Below are 27,020 nucleotides of genomic sequence, written 5' to 3' on the forward strand. Positions count from 1 at the left end.
CACATAGGCTACTTGTATAAGCCTTGTATAAGTGCTGTTGAGGCTACTACACTGAATGAACTAATGAGCCATTGACTACCCTTGCTTTGGGCCAATCATTGGCCAAACAAATTAAATTAAATATTATATGATATTCCATCGGCCCTAAGGTGCGGGAAATGTATGCCAAATGGCCATTCGATCCCTGCTACTGGGGACCAAAAAGTAATTTTTTCCATTTTTCATCACAGCACTAATGTGCCTGTTGGAACTTAAGCAGAGTCATTTAATTAGACTGAGCTGTTGAGGATCGGATTTATCGAAAGTGCTAGACATAAAAACTTGCTGGATTTAAGTGTAGCTAACTCAAGAGGTGATTGGACAAAATGCATGAGTGACATTAAATGCACATAGAGGAAGATGTGACTGGAACCTCATGAGAGTCAGTGTTGAAATTTGCTCTGCAGGTTTGTCTGGAAAGGAGCCCATTTCTGAACTTGCTGTTTTACTGTTACAAGTTACAACCATTTCACAAAGTGAATGTGTACATTAAAGTCTTACAAAATCGTTTCAGAAGTGCAGCAAACATATCTTTCTAGTAAACAAAGGTTGTTTACAGTACAGTTGCATAACAGTTACATACAGTTGTTTACTCATTTCTAGTGCTGTCAAACGATTAGAATTTTTAATCACGATTAATCGCTGAATTCCTATAGTTAATCACGATTAATCACATATTTTATCGCATGATTAAATTTCTGAACTTTCCAGGAGTCCATATTAACAATATAAAGCAATTATTGTGTATCTTGATTAGGATTCAAATGAAAGCAAAGCAAGTTACTTCATTAACTTAACTTTAAGACATAGGTCTATTTGATTATTTCAATTCAAATTTCAAAAGATGTGCAACAGACCTAAGGCAACACAATATATTCTTCAGAAATATAGCTAATAAAGGGCATAAACATAAAATACTATATTCATTATCTTTGAGTTCAGTTGAAAATAAGGAACTTTTCGACATGAGTGCACTGCCATTTTATAGGCCTAGGCTTACAGTCTATGGTGCACTGTCACTTGCCACACACATCAGCGCCGAAGTTTTTAACACGCAAACACTGGATGAACAATGGATTTTAATGGAGCGGCGTCGACCAAATATAACTGAATCGTGATTTACACGGCGGCAACGTACGGGTACGTAGCCTACTAAAGGCATCATCATAAAGTTAGGCTACATTTAATCTGCATCACGCCCCATTTTAGCGGAAAACAAGTTAACATTATATTGTTGATTCCAATGGGAAAGACAGCTAGCCTAATCACACCTTGACATTACATCTAGTTATTAATTTACAGGCCATTCAATCATTTTACTAACACGGCGGTTATGAAGAATTATGTGTAACTTACGCGTGTCGAAACTATGTACATTACAACCCATTCAGCACGTAGCTACACTTACCATATCCCATGTAAAACGGTTAGCTTGCTAGCTAGCTCAAGATTTAGTAAGTATAAGCCCTTTTCGCTCCCCACTTCGATGCAGCATAGGTTTCCATTATCCAAACAGCTCCCTTTCCCCTAAAAGGGGGCATGTACATGCAGCACGGTCTAGCTAGATCCAGTGTGGTGTTGTAGTTGATCTAACGTTACTAGTTGTTGCAACAGCATGTGAAAAAAATACAAAGTTTGTTACACCAAAAAGAACGTTAATCTCGCGATAAAAAAATTGACGCCGTTAAAATAGGTTTACGTTAACGCCGTTAATAACGCGTTTAACTGACAGCACTACTAATTTCGAAAGATAAAAATGTTTGTAGGGATAGGTTAGGGTCGCATGGTAGGGCAAGTACTGACTAACAGACGGGGCTCCAGTGATGTCACTGCCAGTGTGGCTAATTTGAAAATGCACACAATCAAGCAATCCTGCAATGAAGGCTCACAATTAGTTTCCGGGTCTTGGCGAAAGACTTGCGGCCTGTAGATACAGTACATACGTTTACATGTGGCTGGCTATTTTCATAAACGGACATTTCACCGATTTCAAAAATAACATCGTGCACACCTGTCAATTGTCAGAAAAGTTTTTGTTTACACTACCCCGTATATATGCCGTCAAGAGCATGCCAAACCTGTAGGTGGCAGTGTAACGAGAAGCTCAAGCCTACGTTGGCCAATCAGAATCCCGAAAATAGCAACAAAAGCAACGAATCACTTACTCTTTCTCTTTTGAACTGTATTTGCAAATCCAAACAGATGAAAAGGGTTTGCACCAACATAAATGTGACTGCTACTCTGAATGCATCCTAGCCTGGCTAGCGCCACCACTTCTCAATGAGACGTGGTCTGGGAACCAAACGTTCATTTTCTCGTATTTGAAAAAAATGCCCAGATCCGTTTATTGGGTGCCACGGATGTCTATCAAATGCGTCTGTGCATAGCTCATCATCGTCTTGCTTTCCCCCGTTCTGTGATTGGTTCCCTATCTCAGGCGAAAATTTGCTCCATGGTCTCCAGGCTGCCTTAGCAGCGTGAATCAAATCGCGCGCAAGGCAGCATGGGAACACCCAGGCTAAATGCATCTATGATCACCAGTGCCAAATGAAAATTGAAACATACTGTAGGTCGCACTTTTGGCGCAGGTGCATGTTGCATACTGTGACGTCGGCTGCCTAAAACTCTGTTTTTTTCAGTTTACATGCAAACGTGCAAACAAAGTTTTCCAAATTTCCACTCTGGCTGGAGTTTTTAGAAAGAATCGTTTTCAGAGGTGAATTCTCCGTTTGCGTGTAAGCGAAGGGCACAAACGAAGAAAATGTCTAAATTTTTCAAAATATGTATGTGTAAACGGGGTCTGTGTTCCCCTCGTGTGTGTTTGCCCGTTGTGAGTCCGAAACTTGTAACCTGACTCTCGCCAGATGAATTTCGTTCCGCCTAGCTCCACTCACATCCATCTGGGATCGGTTCCATTGAGAGTGATTTTGGCATGAGATTGTATGGTAGAGCCAATCAGGACGCTGATTTATAGATGTGACGTAGCGTAGAAGCGACTGTGAGACTGTTCTCAGCGTCACGGGTTGGCTTCGATGTGAGTGGTTAAAGTAGCACGTCAATAGATGACGAACAAGTGGCTTATCCAATCTTATGCAAGGATTTTTCAATAAGGCCCAGCCTTCTGAAGCACCACTCCAATGGATCGATCCCAGATGGATGAGTGGAGCTAGGCGGAACGAAATTCATCTGGTGAGAGTCAGGTTACGAAACTTGGGCCTGTCTCGTTTGTTTCATTTGGATTATACACCACCATAGAAAACCTGAACATATCAACAGAACTGATGCTTGGGTTATCAAGGACTCACGTCTGGAGAGAGAGAGCTATCCTGGGTCAATGAGAGCCACGGGAAAGCGACCTCTCACTGGAGCTCTGCTAAAGCTGACACACACACATTTCAACCACATATCTACTGTAGGTCTTACTTCCACATCTGCACTTCACGCAAGGCCAGTATGTAGGTTAGGTTTATATATTTGCTTTCAGGTTACGTTGCAGACCGAGGTTTCAGCAGTAAATATTATACCAGGGGTATATTCAATTAACCTTCAGAGAGGTCCAGTTCCGGGAAAATTTCCTCAAGCAAAGGTCCGGAGCATCATAATTTTTAACGTGCGTGTATAGGCTATCTATGTGTATGTCTGTATGTATATGTATATATTTGAATGGATGGATTGATGGAGCCTAGTTTTAGGCCTAGGCTTAATTTTTAATGAGTGAACGTTTAATCAGTTATAAAACAAGTAACTGTTAGCCTAAAAGGCAACATTCGAAATGAAGAGAAATAAGGCAAGATAAGAGTAATTGGGGAGAAAAACTGGGTAGCCTTGGCTATTTTTAAGATCTTAACGTGAACTTAAAATAAAATTTGAGCTGAGACAAGAATGGATATTCCACAGCTGGTTCCTTGAACCCATCAATCAGCAAGTTTATTTATTTTTATTTTTTTTTATGTTGAACCGAAATCCTGGAAACCCAGGAACATCACGTTGTTGGGCATGTGGATGTAGGCCTAACTAGATTGTGCTGGATATTGCCCTCTTAAATCGTAAAGTATTCTGTGGTCTCAGTTCACTGTTGAATGGGTAGGCCTAGCCTATGCTTGCTCAAAATATATGCTTTGTAGTAGAGGTGCTTCAAATTGGCACTTTTAAAAATCGCCTGTCTCAGAATATGTAGAAGAGTCGGTCCAGGGCAATTCCGCGCAAAACTGTCACATCCATAACGCCAACATAATGCCATGGTAGCCTATTTAGTTGCCGTTACGGACTTGACAGTTTTGCATGGATTGCCCCCGTATCGTTATATAAAGCTCTGCTCTCGCTGTCTAAATTTCTCCTCTTTGAGCAATCGATGATTTAAAAAAATAACGTACTTATCGCTAACTTAGATCCATCTGATTGTTTGTCGTCCCGTCTCCTCTCCTCGCTCGTTTCAGGCTATCAATGAGTCTCTTCACCATAGTTGTGAGATGGTAACTGTCAGTCATGTGTCAGTCATACAGAACCATTTAATGGTGAGTGTAAGGATTGCAGTCTTCTCCTTTCCTCATTGCCATGGCCATTACTTTATATGCCACTGTAAAGTACTTACTTATTAACTTTTTATTGTTGATCAAGACTAAAAGCTAAAGGGAAGGGATGAAGGCAGAGGGATCCTGAGAGTAACACACAATTCACATCGAAATACATTGATTATGCCGTGAACTTGCGCAAGGTAGCCTGACGAAATTACTCTTCTTGCTAACCATCAGATGAGTTCCGATGGTGCAACCTGTCCTAAGCGATAGGCTACCACTTGAGAAAACACTCATAAAACGTAATCGCAAATTAATAAGACCGGGATGATTTTGACTGCACAATATTAGGCATAATATTAGGCCATGCTATAGACTATTTAAACTAAAATGAAATAGAAGGTTATTTAGGGCTAGGGGGAGCTCTGCAGAGAAACCTGCGAGGAAAAAAGCTAAGACAGCAAAGGAGATCAGAAATTTCGGACCTCCCAATTGTTTCTGCAGCCTATAAGTGATTGCCCTGACAGGATGCGATGCGAGCGACCATTAGCGATAAAATCAGTTTAATTACATTGTTTTCAATTGGAGTGTCCTGACTATACGTGACTCGATTCAGTGCTGTGCATCGTGGTGCAACTTTTGATGAACGCCTCGTTTCTATTTACCTTCTGTCGCTCGTGTTGCTCTGCTATTTTGAATGAGCCTCCGCGACCGATTAGGCCTAACATACACACATTTAATACACTTGAACAGTGTTAGAATTGTTTTTATATTCACTGGAAATTATATGGACCTAGCAGTACAAATATCAAACATCTAGGCCTACCTATTAGGGATCGACCGATATGTTTTTTTCAGGGCCGATACCGATATCAATTATTACCAAAACAGGCCGATAACCGATATGTAAAACCGATATTTCAGTTGTCAAAAAGGGGGGTAGATAGTAGCCTAGGCTATGGCGATATGCTGAAAATTTTCGTTCAAAAGCATTTAATTATGCTAACTTTGGCTATGGTTGGAGACGCTTTACAGACAAAGTAGCGCGTTTCATTCTTTATCCATTTCAGTATCGGCTTATCGGTGGAAAAAATTACCAATAATGATACCAATTATTATAAAAATGCTAAATATCGGCCCTAATAATCGGCCTGGCTGATAATTGGTCGATCCCTACTACCTATCATTACTACACAAAGCACAAATGTTTTCTGTTGATTGATCTGTTATCAGAGATTTCATTAGCCATATTTGAAATATAGAGGGTGTTAACGTTAAAGGATCTCTCTGTTGACGTTCAAACAAAACGTAAAGGTTATGAATATAACCACGGTTCTCTGAAGGAGAACACAAGGCGTTAACCAATGGGAATACATTCCACGATCATGTGAATGCAACTGAAGTCCTCTTACAGGTCCTGTTGGCGAGAAAATGGCTCCGCTATAATAAGCCGCCGCGGCCAACAACAATCACTCTAGCCATTCTGAAGTGACGTAAACACAAGTCACACGCTCCAAGACTAGACGGATAGAAGGGTTAACGCATCGTGTTCTCCTTCAGAGAACCGTGGTTATGTTCATAATCTTTACGTTCTTTTTCAGTCGAACTACTCGGCATTAACCAATGGGAAAACACACTCTTACTTTACCCGGCTAGGCCTGTGGGCAATATGCAATCATGAGAGAACAGGCAAACCAGCGTCCACAGGTGTATGGAGTATGTTTGTGTCAGTGTGCTGTCTAAGATAATGCACCTCAATTCCTATCAATCTTATGTGTATACCTCCAGGGTGAAGTATGCCGTCTGTGTACACTATCACTACTGGTGAAATACTGAACACCCAGAGCAGAGCTGTGTTTTTTTTGCAGTGTATTTAGGGCACTGGCAGCAAGCAGATGATGAGTTTGTTGTATGTGACAAAAAATGTTTTAGCTTAGAAACCGTGTAACATCGCAAGTTTGGCTACCTTCACCACTGCAGTAGCCTACACAGGCCAACAGTGGTGGCTGAAGTATTCCCAAAGCACATATACAACAAAATTAAGTCTGTTATTAAAAAATACAGTGTTATTTTATTCCATACAACAAAGTAATTGCGGAGGGAATCAAACCTAAATGCGGCTTTAGCATACAACATTATAGCGAATGTTACCAACAAACTTTACACCTAAACGTGTGGCTTGTTTTTCTTCTTCCCTGTCTTCTTCTGGCCCTGACTGTGGGTGGGGGTGCTGATGGGGGTGGTGGTTGTATCCTGCTTCTCTGTGTTGCTATTTGTCTGACTGTGGGTGGGGGTGCTGATGGCGGTGGTGGTTGTATCCTGCTTCTCTGTGTTTGCTTGACTGTAGGTGGGGGGGGTGGGGGTGTTAGGGTTGTTGCGTTTGGGGCGTTTGGGGGTGGTGGGGAGGTTAGGGTTGTTGCTTCTCTTCCTCTTCCTCAGCTGCTGCTCCTTTGTTGAGGATATTTTTTTCATCATGGGGGTGGTGCAGGTGTGGGGGGGTTCTTGGTGTTTTAAGCCCCCAATGTTGTCTTCAAGGCCTATGTGGGTGGTGGGGTAGTTGGGGATGAGGCTTGTGGGGGTGGAGCGGGAGGGGCGTTTGGGGGTGATGGGGGGGTTAGGGTTGTTGCACCTCTTCCTCTTCCTCGGCTGCTGGTCCTTTGTCGAGGATAGGTTTTTCATTATGGGGGTGGTGCAGGTGGGGGGGGATTCTTGGTGTTTTAAGCTCCCAACGTTGTCTTCAAGGCTTATTTGGGTGGTGGGGTAGTTGGGGATGGGGCAGGTGGGGGTGTTGCAGCTGGGGGTTGTGGGGGTGTAAGGGTTGTTGCATCCCTGCCTCTCCCTCAGTTGCTGGTCCTCTGTCGAGGATAGGTTTTTCATTATGGGGGTGGTGCGGGTGGGGGGGGGTTGTTGGTGTTTTAAGCTCCCAAAGTTGTCTTTAAGGACTAGCTGCCTGGAAGGTGCTAGGATTGGACTTGGGTTAGGATTAGGTGCCATTAAATCGGTGGTAACGCTGCCTGGAAGACAACGTTGGGGGCTTAAAACACAATCGAGCCTCAGCTGCTGGTTCTCTGTTGAGGATAGGTTTTTGCGGGTGGTGGGGCGGTTGGGGATGGTGGGAGGGGTGGTGAGGGTGGTTGCCAATGTTGTTATTATGACGTACAACGAATACCCTGATAGAATCAAAATGGACAAAATTAGCGTCACATATATTAAATTGATTGCCGCTTTCTTATCAGACTTTTTGTCCTTTTCATCCATTTCATCATTCCTTGCTACGGCTGTGTCATGTGAGGCCTTTATCTCCAAATTTTGTGAGGATTCACATGGTAATTGTGAAGACTTGTCCTCTTGCTTTTCAGTGTCTCCTTCTAAACCACTGAAGACTTCATCAGGCAGGCTTATCCTCTTCAGTGAGTTTTCAACAGAGGGGGAGATTGGTTTCAGTGACTCAATTTTTTCATTTACTTTCCCTTCATTTAGCTTATAGTTAATATTTTTATTTGCTTTCCTTTCCAATTCCTTACAGCTTTCAACCTCTTCCTTGAGAGAGATGATTTTTTTATTTGCTTTCCTGTGCAATTCCTTATAGTTTTCAACCTCTTCCTTTAGATAGTTAATGTCTTTCTTTGCTTTTCTGTCTGATTCCTTACAGTTTTCAACCTCTTCCTTGAGAGAGTTCATTTCTTTCTTTGCTTCACTGTTCAATTCCTTATAGTTTTCAACCTCTTCCTCCAGAGAGTTAATTTTTTCATTTGCTTTCCAATCCAATTCTTTATAATTTTCAACCTCTTCCTTGAGAGAGTTAATGTCTTTCTTTGCTTTTCTGTCTGATTCCTTACAGTTTTCAACCTCTTCCTTGAGAGAGTTCATTTCTTTCTTTGCTTCACTGTTCAATTCCTTATAGTTTTCAACCTCTTCCTCCAGAGAGTTAATTTTTTCATTTGCTTTCCTATCCAATTCCTTACAGTTTTCAACCTCTTCCTTGAGAGAGTTAATTGTTTTATTTAGTTTCCCCTCTAATTTCTTATACTCTTGCTGAATCAATTCAAGTTCTTTCTTGGTATGAATTAACTCTGAGTGCTCTGAGTTAACTGAGTGCTCTCTGAAATTGGAAATTGCCACACACAACAAGATGAGCATGAGCAGGCCCAGGCCCAGCTTGCCTCTCGGACTGCGTTTCCCATGTTGCTGCAGGAATTTGGCGACAGCTCGCACTGCATCATCATTACAAGGGCATCTCATCAGTCCGTCATCACTGAACAGGCAGTTCACAGTGATGCAGCCAGGCCGCTTCATGAACCTCTTTGTGTCAGGCAAAGTGTAGTTACTGTCAAATGTGTGGTGAAGCACTACCAATGCTAAAGGTTTGCCCTCTGTGGAGGAAAAATAACAAAGAGTGAATGATGAATGCCCAGAGGAAGGGCAGCAGTTTAATATGACATTGTCTGGTCAATCTGTGTTGGTCGTATAGTACCTGGAATGGCCCGCAACGCTGCCTCAATGTCCGTTCCGACTCGAGACGTGACTGGACAGAAAGCGAGGATGACGTCGCAGTCTGTGATGTTAGACACATTTTTGCACGAACCCCAAGGGAGACGTGACTTGAAGCTTTTGTGGGTGTTCAGTGTTTCACCAGTAGTGATAGTGTACACAGATGCCATACTTCACCCTGGAGGTATACACATACTGTAAGATTGTTACGAAATGAGGTGCATTATCTTAGACAGCACACTGACACAAACATACTCCATACACCTGGGGACGCTGGTTAGCCTGTTCTCTCATGATTGCATATAGGCCACAGGCCTATGGGGAGCAGTTAGACGCTAGAGTAAACAGCAGGAGCGTGTTCGTGTGGACAATTTGGAGTTTTCGTGACTGGTCCAGGATTCCTACACAGTGGACCCTCCTTGTTTTGTTTCCGTTGTTGAAATTTGTGAAGGGACCTCAACTTACTTTTTAAAAACAAAACTGAACTGCGGATTAACCTAACTGCTTGGGCTGTCCCACCGAATGGGTCAGAGTCACTTGTTTTGCACACTACAGATTTGAGACTCACTAGGCAAGTTTTCACAACAGCACATTCATATAAGAAACAGTAAGAAATATCTGTGAATGTACATAGCACAGCTGGAGTGGTCAGTGTGCCACCAACCCGGACATTAACAATAAAATCATAAATCTCCTCTTACCCTAGTATCAAGGAGCACTTATGAAGTGTGCACACCATCAGATGGTGTGTGGGTAACATATAGGGTTGCCAATATATATATATATATATATATTTATTATTTATTTATTTTTTTCAAATGGTAATAATGACAGTCATTTTGTTTTTATTTTATACACTTCTTAAGAAATACTACCGATTTGATGCTGATGGTGCACTGTCACTTTAAGAGCATTGTCTACATGGTATTCATAATATTTTGCCAGCTCCATTCAAATAGCCTATGGCTAGTCGTTCACAAACTCTAACATTGTTTGTGCCACATTTATTAACAATGATAAGTATATTAAGTTGGTATAAACAACCTTCATTCCTGTGGAAATAGAAGCTTGTTGTGGAATAGCTTGATATTTTCTGTTTGCAATTAAAAGTGAATTATGAACCGATAGCCACCTAGCTATCTGAGTAGAAAGTGTTTCAATTGGCATAGCCTATTCATGTAAATGCTTAGTAAGGGAAGTTATTGAAGACTTCAAGACTCACCAATTCAATTCCATTACACAAAGGCAAAGACCACTCTTCATATTCTATCACAGTCCAAATCACAGTGCCAGCAGCCTATGTCGAAGTGCCCTCACATTTTATAAATGGTCAGTAGCCAATTGTGAACCGGATAACTCCGCAATCTCCTCGCGTTGTTTTCGTTGTTCTCATGATTTCCTTTTAAAAGTTTCTTATATTAAAAAGGTGAAATCAATTACCAACAATGACAAGCCAGCTGGAAACGTCCACCCTCTCTCCCTCTCGTTCCCAATTAAAACGAGCAGCATAACGTTCAAGTTAGATCTGGTGCATAGGCTAATGTAGACTGAGAGGACCCAAAAAGTATCATCGTTATTTAAGATGCTGTTGCTGCATTTTGACATTGTAATCAAGAGTGAAAAGCAGTTTGCAGTAAAGCTTCTCTTGGTAAATTGTGGTGCCTCTCTGTCCTTTGGTGTCGTGCGCACAGTGCGAGATGCGCGTGGTTGCGGCGGCACTGGACACTTTGTGCGTTTACAGTAGCCTAGTTAGGCTACAGTAACAAGGCCGCTGAGCTGTGATTGAAAATCGGGACTGGAGCTGTCCCTGACGGGACAAATCAAAATCACCCAAAACACGGGATGTCCCGCACAATTCGGGACGGTTGGCAACCTTAGTAACAAACACCTTAGCTTGAGACATTAATTGAATGAAATTCAATTTAATTCAATTAATGTTTCAATTATGGGTTGAAGTCGACTGCATGTCTGGACTATTGTGCTGGGTAATTAATCTACACACCATTATTTTCCTAATATAGCTCAGAGATGATTGTGCTTTGTACAGATACACATGCGTGCAAATAAGAGTCTACACCACCAACAGAAGAAAAAGTTTACTAAGTAGGACAGCCTCTGAGGTGGACATTAGTGCTACAGTTGTTTTTTAAATTAATTAATCAACTGAAACCTGATAAAGGAACATAACCGTATCCTTGCAGTGCCATCATAGACTCATCTTCATGCCTGTCATAACATGGACTCTCAAAGACATTCAGGGCCATATGTATCCTACGTACATTTGCGAACGTCCACAACTGAATGGCAGAGCCTATAGCCTACAGTACAAGCGCAGTTGAATGAAGTTAACTGATGCCAACATTAAAAAGAATCAAACGTTTAGCGATCATGAAATAATACCATACATAAGATGTCAACAAACATGGAGATAATGAAGATGAAAGTAAGACATTCGAAAGGCCAACATTAAGGTTACTTTTGATAGTACAAACACATACAAAATTGGTGCTCTAAATAGTGACTCTGATGTCTTTGAAAGGTTCTCTTATTGACGCATTGAACTGCAATTTGGATTAACACCAAAGATGGTTGATTACGAAGATACTTCATGAGAGGCATTTCCTGTCCCTGGAAATTCATGCAAATAGGGTAGCAGTACACGCCCCCGCACTGATCGGCTCTCTTTTTAACATTGAGGTCTATGGCAGAATCCAAGAATTTCCCAGAATTTGTCAAAGCCTTATTTTTCTGAGCAATGGATGCACATTTCGGACACGGTATCATGATCTCCAAACCCTCCTCCCTATTTCAGTAAAATGTCGTGATAGTATGACCCTCCAGTCGGGAGAAAATCAACATTAATGAAGGTGTACACCAAGTTTATTTTGTACTCCGGCTTGTCTGGCGTGGAACCGAGGCGTTCAAACGTAAGTCATACGTCAGTGACACGCCCCTGTGCAGGCGGGAACTGAACCAGAGCCCGTCTCTGACTGAACTCCACTTTGCCCTCATAGACATGAACTAGGACGACCCATCTTGCTACGCATTCATTATCTTTGTTAACACCTGCTTTTACAAGGCGGAAGTATTTAGGCGCAGAATAGTGCGCTTTCAGGAGCAGTCTTTGTAGGCTACATACCGCGGAATACATAATTAAGCGCTCTTTACTCTTCCCCTCCCATCTTTTTACGCTAAACTCCCACTTTCCCCTGGATCCTCACATGAATCCATATGCATCACAAGAAAATCGGAATTTGCCATTTTCAGCTTCCGCGACAGGCAGTTTGCGCTTTTACATCATTACGGCCTGTTTGTAGCCTACATGCAATGATTTTACACGCACGTTGCGAAACAAATACGCCTGAAGTGGGCGCAAAAGCGTTAGTACATCTGGCCAACAGTATCATAATACATTAAGCGTACCTTTTGGTTGGATATTGATCTACCTTCGTGATGTTGAGTTTGTTGTCATTCTTTTAGGTAAACTTAAGCTTTTAGTTCTTCTTAAGTGCTCACGGCATGACATGGCATGCCCACAGTAATGTGACAAGCCCGGGTTTGTTCAGTAGTCTCGTCTTCCTGATGGACTGCTCCTCCAATGAGGTGTTAGCTTTCATCCGCTGTTCTGTTTGAGGAGCGTTGTCATTGGTGCTTTAATTTCTGGGAATCAGAAAGTGAAACTAATCCTGTGTTGCTCCCTGAATTCACTCCCCGTTGTGCTTAGTGTTATGTTTCCTCATTGTTTTGGTTCCATGACTGCATTAGACGCAAGCGGAGTGCCTAAAACCCCCCTTAGCTGTTCTAAAATCAGTGTAGGCCTAACCTAAGGACTCGAGTGGCTTATTGCTTTTCTAAAACGGTTCCTTCAAAAATGACATTGTCTTTATAAATTGATTTATGGCCGGTGGCACAATACTATAGACTTTTTTTGCCCAACAGTTTAATGCTTAAATCAAAGCACATTCAGTATCAAGGCTAACTGTTAAAATCACTGTGCTTGAATTGAGGAGTGGGGCGATATTTGGAAGTAGGCAAGTAGGCCTAATATTACATTTTAAAAGAATGTCTGATAGCCTGACTTCACAGAAAATGTCCTTGCTTTAAGCCCTGTAATAAACTAACCTATGTGTGGTGCTACCAACTGCATGACAGGCCTATATATATTTTCCTAGTGTCTCTGGTAGCCTATGTTATTTCACAAAATGTTTCAGTAATTTAGGCTACATATTTGGAAAAGGCAGTTAGATAGTGTTGGACATGAAAATCCTTTTTTTATCAACTAGTTCTAGCCTATTATACAGGGGAGACATTGATTCATAACATCTGACTAAATTTATCCTATAAGGCAGTGTTTCCCAAACTTTTTTTCTGGGGACCCACTTAAAAATGACAGACTATCGCGACACATCTCACTTCAGATCTAACATGCAACCTGCATGCAATCATATTGTTTTAGGCCACAGGTTCTCAAACTTTTCTTGGGGGTATGCTTGCATGCTCTTCAGCATAGTAAGCTGTTCCTATATTTCTAAAGAGAGACGTTGTAGGCTACGTTGATAGCCTATTTGTGGAGGTTTCTTTATTTGGATTTCTTATTAAGTTGAATGCGCATTATTTTCCTCTGGAGTTAAACGTTTGTTTGTAGGCTGTGACAAGCTTTGTTGTAAAAATGTGAAATGAATAAATATCAGAACAAGAGGCTTTTGCAATAGTCAAAAGATAATGCACCTTTATTGTAGCCTAGAGTTTGCGAGGTGGAAAACGAGAGGAAAGTGTTTAAAATGTCCATTTAAATAGTAGGCATTTGCAGGGGTGGGTAGTAGCCTAACGCATTACAAGTAACGCGCGTGAGTACAAAAAAAGTAGCCTATTTTTTTGAGGAACGGCAACTTTCCTTTTTCAAAATGGTGCTTCTAGTCTTACTCAAGTACATTTTTGAGCCAATAATCTACTCTTTACTCCACTACATTTTCAATTGCCTTTAATGTTGGTTTCCTCAGCCATGTCAGCTAGCCTCAGACTCATTATCTGCTATGGCTGCTAGCTTACCAGAGCAGACTAGCTTACCATGCCAGTGACGTAGCCGATTGTTGAAATCCAACATGGCTGCGCCCGTGTAACAACAATAACACTTTCACCGTACAATTTTATCCCCTTTAATAAATTCAGCCATTTTAATCATTGTACCAATGAGAAGAAATATAATTAATCTGTTATATCACCTTTACTTCAAATTCCAATTCAGTTCATCTTTAAAGCAGTAATAGAGTACTAAAGTGAAAACGTTGCGTTGTCCTGGCAACCAGATTTTCTTTTCTAAACAACCGAACCAGAGATGGCATTTTCCATTGCTTCGCTGTGTTCTTTCTTTTAAAACGAGAATAAATCAATTTCAAGAGGTAAAAATCACTAGATCGAAACATGTCGAGGCTTTTATGTATTTTTCCAGGGTATAGAAAGGAAAAGTTTGTGCTAGTATGAAAGATAAAGTTTATAACGTAACGGTAAATTTGCCTAATCTGTTCTGATTACAGTACATAACGTTATTACCAAAGATTCTAAAACAGAGCTCTGTTCTAGAATCTTTGGTAATAACGTTATGTAATCAGATTAGGCAAATTTACCGTTACGTTATAAATTCTAGAGCGGAGCAAGATAGATCAGTTACGTCATAGGAATCTTTGGTTATTACTGTCAACCGGGGTGGCTTTGGACACTTTTTTTTTTTAAAAATTGAAATTTATTTACAAACCTGAAAAAAAATCGGCGAGTAGGCTATGAGACTCTGACTGATGATTGCATTCAGGAAGCATTGCACCATGTCGACAGCAGTTTACACCGTGGTAGTTTCAGTTTTTTTAATAAAAAATGAAGACGATCTATTCTCAATAATTGCTTCAAACATCGGAGAGGCAAACTGCTTATCAACTTGCAAAAAAAACGTTCATTTTCTATAAAACTTTGGTCTGGCATAGTATTTCACAATGTTAATTTGGTTTGTGTAGAACAGAAAATTGGTTGCTACGGAAACGTGATGTCACACTTTAGTACTCTATTGGCTGCAAGGTAATGTGGATATGGATGTCCAAAAAACCATGAGGGGGCGCTAAATCTGCCAAAACTGACCATTTTATTCTCCAGCCTAATTATGGGGTTGTAATTGGGCTTATGCAATAACATCTGAGCATTTTTTGGACAGACCAAAGTTGCATACCTTCTGTGTTAACATCATAGAACAAGATAATGCTCCCTTCAACCATTCTATGACTCCCTGAACACAACTTGAATCACTTCACTCAGTTCTTGAAGAACCATTCCATCTGCATTCCATCTGCTGCTTAGCTTGGCTTATTTGCCAGATAGCTAGCTGATGAATGTGGAGAAATGTTTGAGTTAGTCCATGTCATCAAGTAGCCTACTGAAAAAAGACCAAGTTACAAACCAGCCAGAAAACAGGGGATACTACCTGGCCACTATGAAACACAAATGTTAAGCTTCAGTATATGGTAAAATGGCACCTAATCCCACTTGTTGTCTGACAGATGCAGAACTACAGTGCATTCTCCTCCAAGCACTTTGGTATGATTGGAGCCATACAGTAGTGCACAATGTCCCCATATATGTTGCTCCACTACATTATAAGCCATTATACACCTCAAAGCATAGCACGATAATCATGCATGCAGACTATTATTTCTGTCAGTCCACATGTTATGTATGGTATGTCTTTACAACTGAACGAAAATGCCACCCCCCCCCCCCCCAACACACGCACACACACACACATTACAGTATAAACATTACATTAGATAAAAATATACAGTTATTTGTTATACCAATATAAAAGTGATAATATTTTTTAGACCATTAGTAATTAAACACTGTAAAGTGTTCTATAATCATGCTCCCTCCCCTTCTACAATGTAACCAAGATGGCAATCATTGAGGGCGAAAAGTGAAAACTTTTTGACTGTTATGAGTTCACCATCCATGTACTTGCAGCGCACTTTGTCATAATTATCAGTGTGAATGCACTTGTGTGAATGAATACACAGTGCTAGTGACAAACCAAAGCCCTATTTTTTAAAGTAAGTAAATTAAATTTTAACTTTGCAGCTTATAATTGTATTGGAGTAATATTTGACAATGTGTATCAGTACTCCATCTCTGTGGATTGACATAGCATAGCTGGAGTGGTCGATGTGCCACCAACCTGTACATAAACAATAAAATCATAAATATCCTCTTACCCTAGTATCAAGGAGGACTTATGAAGTGTGCACACCATAAGATGATGTGTGGGTAACAAACACCTTAGTTTGAGACTACCTGTATGGATTCCAGTTGCTGCTACTGGAAGCAACTAGAATCCATGCATTATTCCACGGAATCCACAGAATTATTTCTGGAATCTGATCCCTTATCATACCTGTTCATTCGTACTCGTCGCTCGACTTATCGTGACTAAGTTCAAGATGGCGGCGAACGGTAAACTTCCTGAAGGCTTTTTCTCTGCAGTTCTCAATGTCTCAATGTCTCGTTTTAAATGTCAGGGCCCTCAGAAGTCTACCAATGAAGTGTGGAGCTACTTTGAGCCTCGTAAATGGTGTAAAACGGTGATTTATTTGTATGGCTAGGCCGATGCCCGAGGCACCCCCTTTGAAAATCTGTTGGTAGCATCGGCTAACTAGCGCCAGATTTCGGAGTGCAGGGGACAACACGAGATGAGCTATGAGACATACGTTCACACTCGGTATCATGTTTCAACACACTTTAGGTCAATATCACACCGGAATTCTCCTTTAACAGGTGTCACCTTTACATTGTTAAAAGCTGCTAGGCTAGTTGCTCAGGAGCTACTCTATTGATGTTGTCTATGTGAAGAGATCAAACTACCAATAGACTTGCTTAAAATTGTGTTAGGAAAAAAATGGTTGAATACCACTGTAGGTTTTTATGGGCTGTTTAATATGCTATAATCAATTAATGTAGTATATATTAAGTCTCAATTTATCAACTGCCTATCTACCATTTTTGGGGGCCCAGAATTATTTTGTTTTTGTACACTCTGTAGGACACTGAAAGTAGTAAGGGTCTAAATATGCCTCTGTAAAGTCTTACACATGGTCTTGCTTTTTACTTAGTAAGTTTTTATTGGTGATAAAGACAGAGCTAAAGTAAGGAATGAGGGCAGAGGGATCCTGATAGTAACACAAAATTCACATAGAAATATAGCTGCAAGCAGCAATGAGGGGGCCAAGCAGAATAGGCCGGAGTAGCCACGGTGACAAAATAGAACTTAGCAGACACCCGTGATCAACACTTTCAACAAGTGTCACATCAAAACATAGCTGATTTTGTAGGGCTGAAACAGGGCTGAGTATTGCCACTGCCTCCGCCAGCCAGCCCCCCACCTAATCACCCCTGCCCGTCCCACCCCGTCCTGCCCCGCCCCGCCCTTGCATGCACACATTAGAATGAACTGGATGGAACATGTTGTCATCAGTTTCACATCAAAAAATGATCATCAAAGATTGATAAAACACATCAGAAACTACAGATCAAAATGCAATATTGCTAATTGTATTTTATTGTATTGTAATTGTATTGCTAATTGTAATTTGACCCCTACAGGTCAAAGGTCACCACATTTTTTGAGCGTCCTCCTAATAGGGTCATGAATATATGTAGTAAGTTTGGTTATGATACATGGCAGGGTTGCTGAGATATGAGCTCACTTCCCGTTTTGCGGCTTCGCCACCAATTTCGATTGGCTGTTACGGGCGAAAGCTTTTGTCAATTGTTCCAGAGAGCAACATATTGATAGGTTATGGCCTGAAGATGGTCTGTGCCAATTTTGGTGAAGATCAGATAAAATTTGCGACCTGTGAAAACTTTTTGATGTTTTTGATTAAATCCAACATGGCGGCCAAATCAATTACGATGACATCACAAGTTGGCCTGGGTCGGCCTAAGGACCTCCAACAGTATTACCAGACACCACTAGTACATTTTAATTCCAAACACATCAACAGCTACAGGCCAACATGCATTTTTGCTAATTGCAGCGCCCCCTAGAGGTCAAAGGTCACCACATTTCTTGAGCGTCCCCCTGATTGGGTCCTGAGTCCATGCACAAAGTTTGGCTTTGATACATGCAAGGGTTGCTGAGATACAAGCTCACTTCCTGTTTGGCGGCTTTGCCGCAAATTTCGATTGGATATTACGGGTGAACGGTTATAGTTCCGAAGACAAAACACCACAACTTTTGTGAGGCTTGGTCTGAAGATCATGTGTGTCAAGTTTGGTGACGATCGGACAAAATTTGTGACCTCTTTGTTAGTTTCACTTTCACTATAATCCAATATGGCGGAAAATCCATCATGGCGGAAAATTACGTCATAGGGTGCGTTGAACTCGGCTTGGTCCAAGGATTCCAACGATACCTCATTTTTGACAATTGGGCCTACGGGTCACAAGTTACGTGCGTGAACGCACGTCCAACTTTGGCCTGTTGGTGGCGCTAGAGCACTTGAGGTGCCGGCATGAAACTTGGTGAAATTAATCATTGGACTGTCCCTAATCAGTGTGCCAAATTTCACAACTTTTTACCAGGCGGTTCTATGGGCTGCCATTGACTTCAATGACAGAAGTGTAATAATAGGGAAGAAAACATAGAAACACAATGGGTGCCTTCGCAGCTTCGCTGCTTGGCCCCCAAATACACTGATTGCATATAACATATTAGATTTCACACACAGCTGGGGAAAACTGGAAAATGCATAATAACAGATAAGTACAAAAACGGACAAATCACTTAGTCTTAGCTCAAAGGATACTACATCTACTTATATCTGTTCATATATATCCTGTGGGAAACTACACATTAAATGGCGTCACTGGAATTCTGTCAATCGTGGCTTTATAACACTCACTACTCGCAATGGGACTATTGTATTTTCTGTGTTTGTTGAGCGATGCGAGCAAACATTAGCTATATAATCCGTTTAATTGCATTGTTTTCAATTGGAGTATCCTGACTGGACGCGACACAAAGCAGTGCTGTGCAGTAGTGTTGCGTGGACCAGCTTATGACCTGCGGATCGGGCGGGTGCGGGTGAGATTTACAGGTAATATTGCGGGTTGCGGGTAGGTTTGCCTCTGCAACGCCTCTGCAACACATTTTGAGCCTCCCCTGTCCCATCCTCATTTTGAGCCTCCTCTGGCCTCGCCTCATTTTGAGCCTCCTCTGGCCTCGCCTCATTTTGCGCCTGTTGCTTGTGTTGCTCCGCTTTATTGAATAAGTCAATATCACATGGAAGATAAGATAGAATATAATAGTGATAGACACAACATAGTGATACAATCAAAAGGGGCAAAATGAGCAGCAGATATATTAAATTACTTGTCTCTTTCTCATCAGGCTGTTTATCCTTTCCATCCATTGCATCATTCCTTTCTACGTTTGATCCTGTGTCATATGAGGCCTTCATCTCCAAATTTTGTGAGGATTCAGATGGTAATTGTGCAGATTTGTCCTCTTGCTTTTCAGTATCAGAGGTCTTTTCAGAGGGGGAGATTTGTGACTCGAGAGAATTACATTTTTCATGTACTTTCCCCTTAGATTCCTTTAAGATTTTTACCTGTTCCTTGAGAGAGTTCATTTTTTAATTTGCTTTCCTGTAAAGTTCCTTATAGTTTTCAACCTCTTTCTTGAGAATGTTATTTTTTTCATCTGCTTTCCTGTCCAATTCCTTATAGTTTTCAACCTCATTCTCGTAAGAGTTAATTGTTTTATTTAGTTTCTCTTTTAATTTCTTATAGTCTTGCTGCATCAGTTCAAGTTCTTTCTTATGAGTTAACTCAACTGCTTGCTCTATGAAATTGTAAATTGTGGAAATTGCCACACACAACAAGATGAGGATGAGCAGGCCCAGGGCCAGCTTGCCTCTCAGACTGCGTTTCCCATGTTGCTGCAGGAACTTGGTGACAGCTCGCACTGCGTCATCATTACAAGGGCATCTCATCAGTCCATCATCACTGAACAGGCAGTCCACAGTGATTGAGTCGGGCTGCTTCATGAACCTCTTTGTGTCGGGCAAAGTGTAGTTGCTGTCAAATGTGTGGTGAAGCACTATGGAATGATCCACAACGCTGCCTCAATGTCAGTTCCGACTCGAGACGTGACAGGACAGAAAGCGAGGATGACATCACAGTCTTTGCTGTTAGACACATTTTTGCACAAACCCCAAGGGAGATGTGACTTGAAGCTTTCGTGGGTGTTCAGTGTTTTACCAGTAGTGATAGTGTGCACAGACGCCACACAGACACACACAGACACACACACGCACACACAAACCACAGTCTTCCTGTGTGTGTGTGTGTGTGTGTGTGTGTGTGTGTGTTTGTGCGTATGTGTGTGTGTGTGTGTTTGTGCGTATGTGTGTGTGTGTGTGTGTGTGTGTGTGTGTGTGTGTGTGCGTATGTGTGTGTGTGTGTGTGTGTGTTTGTGCGTATGTGTGTGTGTGTGTGTGTGTGTGTGTTTGTGCGTGTGTGTGTGTGTGTGTGTGTGAGAGAGAGACTGTATATCATGTCACTATTCCTCTAACTCCTATAGGCCTAACTTACAGCTACGTGACTGCATGTGGTGTGTGTGTGTGTGTGTGTGTGTGTGTGTGTGTGCATGCACAAATTCAAATGAAAGTAGACATCCACAGCATTGTAGCCTTGTACAGCCTCGTATAACCGCTTTCATTTTGTGCCTTTAGTCACGTAGCTCTGACAGCTAGTTTCATGGCCCTTCCTGTCAAGGGTTTTCAGCTTTTGTCAATTGGGTGCATTTGAATTTTTCTACCCTCAGTAAATGTCTGAGGTGAGTTTAACAGGTGTCACCTTTACATTGTTAAAAGCTGCTAGAAGAGATCAAACTCCCAATAGACTTGCTTAACATTGTGTTAGGAAATAAATGGTTGAATACCAGTGTAGGTTTGTATAGGCTGTATTGTAATATGCTATAATCAATGAATGTAATATATAAGTCTCAATTATTAATTGTCACCAGACCATCTAGCATTTTATGGGGCCAAGAATTATTTTGTCATAGGGCCCACATTTTTTAGGGGAAAATCGCATGAGGTATGTTGGGCCTAAATGAAATGGGCAAATCTGTGACAGTTGTGAGACGGTAACTGTCAGTCATGTGTCAGTCATACAAAGCCATTTAATGTTGAATGTGAGGATTACAGTCTTCTCTTTTTCAGATTGGCCATTACTTTGCTCATAGCTCTGTGTATATTCAGACCTGAATCATTTCTGTACGCTCTGTACAGAGCACTATATGAACGTAGTACAGGTCCAGATATGCCGGTGTAAAGTATACACAAAGTCTTGCTTTTTACTTACAGTATTAACTTGTTATTGGTGATAAAGAGCTAAAGGGAAGGAATGACGGCAGAGAGATCCTGAAAGTAACATAATTCACAGAGAAATACACTGATTATGTGTAACAGTGCACTGACAGGCAGATATTACATTGCACACACAGCTGTGGAAAACTGGAAAATTCATATTAACAGATCAGTTCAAAACGGACAGATCACTTGGTCTTAGCTTAAAGTATACTACACCTACTGATATTTCTGTTCATATATCCTGTGAGAAGCTATTAAACACTTGAACGCGATGGTGGAATGACAAGATGCGATGTGAGAGAACATTATGGTTATGGTTATGGGATTTGGCAGATGCTTTTGTCCAAAGTGACTTACAAATAAAACAATTAAATTGTTAAAGAGCGATTAAAATCAGTTGAATTACATTATTTTCAATTGGAGTGTCCTGAGTGTACACAATACAAAGCAGTGCTGTGCAGCACGATGCAACGCAACGTTTTGACTTTTGAGAGAACTTTTGACAGACGCCCTGTTTCTATATATTTTGAATGAGAAATTTGACATAATAGTAGGGCATATTTAACGGATTCAGTGTCAAAGTCAAGTCAAAGTCTGCTTTATTGTCAATTTCTTTACATGTCAAGACATACAAAGAGATCGAAATTACGTTTCCCACTATCCCACGGTGGAGACAAGACATATTTTACCAATTAGGTCCACAGACAAACATAACATTCAAGTAAACAATATAAAAAGTAATAATAAGATGGCACATACAATGAAGAAAATAAGAGCAGCAAAATTTGAGTTGAAATTGTGCAATTGTGCATACAGTAAACAGTCAATATAATAGTGCAAAAGTCAGGCAAATAAATGGCTGAGGTAGTTCTGTTTGACCTAAGTATGCAGGTGGCATAGTAGTGCAAGTTGTAAGTTGTAATGTAAGAGCAGCAGAAGTGTGTTCAGAAGTGTTTTCAGGACAACAGGACAACAACAACAAGTTGCAAAGTGTGCAAAGTGTTCAGTGTATACAGATAACACTGAATGCTATACAAGACTGTTGCTTGCTCAGATCCTATTAAAACACCCTTTTAGGCCTATACTGTGAACAGGTGGGCACCCATCATCGATTCAGTCAAGACACTGAACAGACAGCTGTTTTCTATTATGATGTATCGCCATGAAAAATAGCATAACAAATCATTTCCAAAGGAACATAGGACCAAAGGGACGGAGCAAAAGACCAAACGGGGCCAAAGGGATAGCCCTGTAACAGAGCCTACCTCTTTCTCATCAGGCTATTTATCCTTTCCGTTCCTTGCGTAAGTACTTACTATTATGTACAGGGCCAAACATAGGATCAAAAGGAGCAAAAGGTGCCAAAGGGACCAAGGGGACCAAAGGGATAGCCCTGTAACAGAGGCAAAACAAAAACAAAAAAAACTAAACCAAAAACAGTCTCCAAATAAAACGCACATCGGCCTGTTGCCTATAGGATCTACAATTAGGTGTTAACAATACTACTACGCTAGGTCGAAGTACTCCCAAGTGCTATTGCGCCACACATTGTAGTTCTCCTGTTTATTCGCTTGGAAAATCGCCACGTTTCATGTTGCGTGGCCGTAGACATTTCTATCAACTACTCGTGCAACAGTATTTAAGTCGGGAAAACGTGGATGTTTTTGATTACTTCTACGGTTAGTTACGGCAAAGCTCGCTAGCATAGCAACATGCTAACACAGTCCAGCCGCGCACCAGAGCGTTTGAGTGCACATACCGACACGGGAGAGGTATGACTCAACTCGTGAAAGTTAAGGTAAGAACATATATTACTACTGACATTGGGTGGCGTGTTCCTTTAAGGCAGTAAAAGCTCTCGATAAGAACCAAACCAGATTTTGTATAAAATGGCTGCTGAAAAATGGAAGGTTCATCAATCAAATTTTGAAGTATTAAAAAACATATTTTTTTTTAAAATGTGAAACAAGCGCCTTAGCTTGAGACTACCCTCCACATGGTCCTGCTTAAACTGTACTTTTCACTGTATTCATTTAATTAATGTTTTAATGTTATAATTAAACTACACACCAGCAAAAGTTGTAGAAGATTTTTAGAACAATACTGTACAGGAACAAATGAACACTGATTAATGAAACCAGTCCCTTTGATCACTGCTACCTAGACCTGCCTAGACACACATATGAGTCTATACACCACCAACAGAACAAATTATTCCATCAACTAAAACCTGATAGAGGAACATAACCGTATATCTGCCAACATAGAAAAGCCCTCCGCATGCCCATCATCTCATGGACTCTCACAGACATACTGTACAGTATCATGATACATGATAGATTAAAACATTCAACATACCTTTTGGTTGGATATTGACCTACAGAGGAGTGCACCTTTGGAATGTTGAGGTTTTTTTGTAATTGTTTTAGGTAAGCTTCAGCTTTTAGTTCTTCTGAAGTACTCTGACTTCATGGCATGCTCACAGTAATGTGACAAGCCCAGGTTTGTTCAGTAGACTTTTCTTTCTGATGGTCTGCTCAGCCAATGAGGCGTTTGCTTTCATGCTCTGTTCTATGAATCCACTTGTGCTTACTGTTGTTTCCTTATTCTTTTTGTTCCATGACCACAATTCCTTGCAACAATTACAAGTTCTTTTTTATGTATTAGTTGATGTATTCTTTTATTTTACATAAACACATTTTACAGAATGAAGAATATGCAAATCTAGTTAGTTTTTAACAGAATAAAACAAAGTATGTTTTATGAACCAGATTCTTCAAAGTAGTTTCCGTTTACCTTCATGACTGCTTTGCACACTGTTGACTTTTGGGAAACCGTTCTACCTAATTTAAGGAGTAATTCGCTGTTTCATTGTGTAAACCAAAACGAGGCTACAGGGTGCACTACCTATATCATTAATGCATTTTCGCCACCTCCTGGCAGATACATTGAACACAACAATCCTTTGGTTTGTGTACCCTGTAGCATTGGTTTACATTGACAGCCGCCTCAATAAGGCGAATTTTACAGAATGCCAAGAATGTGAAATGTTGTCGTCACAGCCAAAGTTGGCTGCTTTGAAGAGCAATATAAAACAATTTGCTTTGTTTGCACTCTTTTGTTTACCACATAACCCCATGTGTTATTTCATATTTTAGAGTTTTCAGTTTTGTTGGAGTGATTGTGTGTGTACACGTATATTTTTTTCCTATAGGGGAGTGGGGACCAAAAAGTAATATCTCTTTAGTGTACAGTGTAATTGTGAATTATTTTTTGCACAGCACTAATTTGCCTCTCGGAACCTCAACCTAATTAGACTGAGCTGTTGTGTAGAGGAAAATGTGATTGGAACATCGTGTAAGTCAGTGTTTAGGGTGTTTTCTGTAGTGACAGTGAATATATCTGCTATCCTGTCATCTGTGACCAGGGAAAAGACATGTCATACTCTGCAGGATAATAACCCAAGGTAGTATGTCGCTGCACAATTGGCAGATTATGCTATGGTGTCACAGACTGTTGGCTTATTTTTAGTGAAATGCCAGAAACATAAGAAATACAACAGAATGGACACTGTGTGGTTTAGTTATACTCACCTTGATATAATAATTGCATGGTTTTGTGATTATTTAAATACAGTAAATAAGTCCAACATTCGTCTTCAAATGTGTTGTTAAAAGTTTATCCTGGCACAAAACGTATTATAAACAGCAGCCTCAGTGGCAGTGCCATTGTGTCAGGAAAGGCAAAAAAACATATATGTGATTGCCTCTGATAAAATAATTTTACATCATACTACACATGCAACCTGGGGCTTCTATAAGCTTTCTTCTGTATTAACCACATTTAAGCTGAATCAGTGGTGAACAACATGGTCAGCATTATAATGAGGATTATCACCACCACGACCCAGGCAGAAACAACTGCCAGCAGAAGAACATATGTATTTGAGAAGCGGTCTCTCAGAGCAGACCTGTGACGGGGTGGAGCGTCAGACAGCAGGTCACACAGCAGGTCCAAGCAGACAAAAATGAGCGTGAGGGGCAACATGACACACTGCAGGACAAAATCCACCGCAGCCGTAAAATCGCTCTGAGCCGTCCCAGCAGGCTGCTGTGGCTGAAATTTGTCTTTAACAGTATCTACGGCTGCATCATTCCGAGGGCATGCAAACAGTCCCTCGTCTTCACTGAAGATGCAGTCCACGGTGGTGACATTGGGGCGCTGTACAAACCTACTTGTGTTAGGCACAACATAGTCTCTGTCAAAGGTGTGGTGGAGCACAGCCAGGATGACAGGTTTGCCTATATCTGTGAAATAAAGATAACACAGCTGATTAACTTGTGGAGTGAAGACACTTAACATAGCAAGTCCAACGTCTCCATGTTCTCATGTTCTTGTGATTCAATTTCTTTGAATTTTCCCTTGGGGATCAATAAAGTAGGCCTATCTATCTATTTATCTATCTGTTAACTTTACCTGGGATCCTCGTAAGGGCAGCCTCAATGTCAGTCCCCACTCGAGAAACAATCGGGCAGAAGGCAAGGATGATGTCACACTTTTGGATGTTTGGTACTTCATTTACCGACACTTTCTGAGCCACCAGGCGTATGAACTCTCTATGGGCGTTTGCAGTATTTCCAAGCAGAAGAATGAACACATTTGCCATGGCCGCTCCAGTCGGTGGGTGCTGCAGAGATAAGGCAGGAGTGACTCAACTGTAACTGCCATATGGTGCGCAGTGCACTCTATCTACATGTAATTCCCCAGAAATACACACAAAAACACAAAATACACTATAGAAGTATCCTTGCATAGCTTAGACAAGCAAGGTAGGCTATTGTGGTCTCAAATAATGTGCCAGTTGATTCGTGAATTATTAATAGCTTAGTAATTTTAGCTGTTAACAAGTAGGCTAGGCATGTGCATATTTTCCAGTAGGCACGTGCAGTGCTTAGATAGATAGATAGATAGGCTTTATTCATCCTGAGGAACAATAAACTTTGCTTCAAATGCGGATGTCTACACTAAATGCTGAATCCCACTGGGGATCTTGCTGATAGGAAACCAATGCGAGTTATGTAGCCTACCCCCGAGCTAACTGTAACTGTCACATTGTAGCCTAGTATTAACCCGATTGAAGTGGGCTATGCATGGCAGTCAATCCCAATTTTCCTTTAGATAGCAAGTAACCTCAGACTTACATTCGCAGTTCCGCGATATGTCAAAAACTAAGTTTATTTGAATCCTGTGAATGAAAACAACCCCGTCCTATCGGCCGTTCCCTGTGTAGCTTCTATATTTTGGTTTCACTTTCACTTAGGCTAGTGGTTATAAAAAAAACGTAGCGATTGCAGACGCTAATAAGCCATGTTTAGGTTATAGCCTACATACACTGCTCAAAATAACACTTACAGCTTTTCACAATTGCTAAAACACATTTTTTGAAACTCCACCTTTTTCTCCGTTCTCCTTGAGTTTCACATAATGTCCTCTAATCCTGGAATGTCCCTTGACATCTTTTCAAATTATCCTACTGTTCCCTTTGTTTGCGCATCAGCAAATTAGT

The 27,020-nt window shown here is 40.9% G+C and overlaps 3 protein-coding genes across 12 annotated transcripts in view; 1 reads left to right on the plus strand and 2 right to left on the minus strand.

The window, feature by feature from the left end:
- LOC121716157 (dematin-like) overlaps window positions 1-27,020 on the plus strand; it is an 83,446-nt gene that overhangs the window by 38,776 nt on the left and 17,650 nt on the right. Inside the window, exon 2 of one of the 4 annotated variants that reach the window (XM_042102394.1) lies at window positions 7,913-7,963. The exons of 2 other annotated variants lie outside the window; for them this stretch is intronic. The gene's annotated coding sequence lies outside the window, so the exon portion shown is untranslated. Of the gene's footprint in view, window positions 1-7,912; window positions 7,964-19,467; window positions 19,564-27,020 lie in introns of all 4 variants that reach the window. One more of the 4 variants, XM_042102393.1, reaches the window with a different exon arrangement.
- LOC121716155 (proteoglycan 4-like) lies at window positions 6,637-19,795 on the minus strand. 7 transcript variants are annotated; one of them, XM_042102387.1, is made up of 4 exons: window positions 12,468-12,572; window positions 9,028-9,239; window positions 8,550-8,926; window positions 6,637-8,486 (listed from the first exon to the last, which is right to left on the minus strand). In XM_042102387.1, the coding sequence occupies exons 2-4, from the start codon at window positions 9,212-9,214 to the stop codon at window positions 6,720-6,722; spliced, it is 2,331 nt and encodes a 776-aa protein (XP_041958321.1). In that variant the 5' UTR covers window positions 9,215-9,239; window positions 12,468-12,572; the 3' UTR covers window positions 6,637-6,719. The 7 variants fall into 7 exon arrangements, with proteins under 7 accessions (XP_041958321.1, XP_041958322.1, XP_041958323.1 ...); XM_042102388.1 differs by having other exon boundaries at window positions 6,637-8,339; window positions 8,466-8,926; XM_042102389.1 differs by having other exon boundaries at window positions 6,637-8,213; window positions 8,340-8,926.
- LOC121716162 lies at window positions 25,033-26,745 on the minus strand. Its single transcript, XM_042102403.1, has 3 exons — window positions 26,656-26,745; window positions 25,931-26,141; window positions 25,033-25,761 (listed from the first exon to the last, which is right to left on the minus strand). The coding sequence occupies exons 2-3, from the start codon at window positions 26,118-26,120 to the stop codon at window positions 25,298-25,300; spliced, it is 654 nt and encodes a 217-aa protein (XP_041958337.1). The 5' UTR covers window positions 26,121-26,141; window positions 26,656-26,745; the 3' UTR covers window positions 25,033-25,297.

This window comes from Alosa sapidissima, chromosome 8, assembly GCF_018492685.1.
Source record: "Alosa sapidissima isolate fAloSap1 chromosome 8, fAloSap1.pri, whole genome shotgun sequence".
In the NCBI taxonomy this organism is placed as follows: Eukaryota; Metazoa; Chordata; class Actinopteri; order Clupeiformes; family Clupeidae; genus Alosa; species Alosa sapidissima.

Coding starts and splice junctions, on each gene's coding strand:
- LOC121716155 (XM_042102384.1), bottom strand. CDS start 9,214: ATGGCATCTGTGTACACTATCACTACTGGTGAAACACTGAACACCCAC. Junction 8,927..9,027: donor AGCGTTGCGGGCCATTCCAG/GTACTATACGAC, acceptor TTTCCTCCACAG/AGGGCAAACCTTTAGCATTG.
- LOC121716162 (XM_042102403.1), bottom strand. CDS start 26,120: ATGGCAAATGTGTTCATTCTTCTGCTTGGAAATACTGCAAACGCCCAT. Junction 25,762..25,930: donor TGCCCTTACGAGGATCCCAG/GTAAAGTTAACA, acceptor TTTATTTCACAG/ATATAGGCAAACCTGTCATC.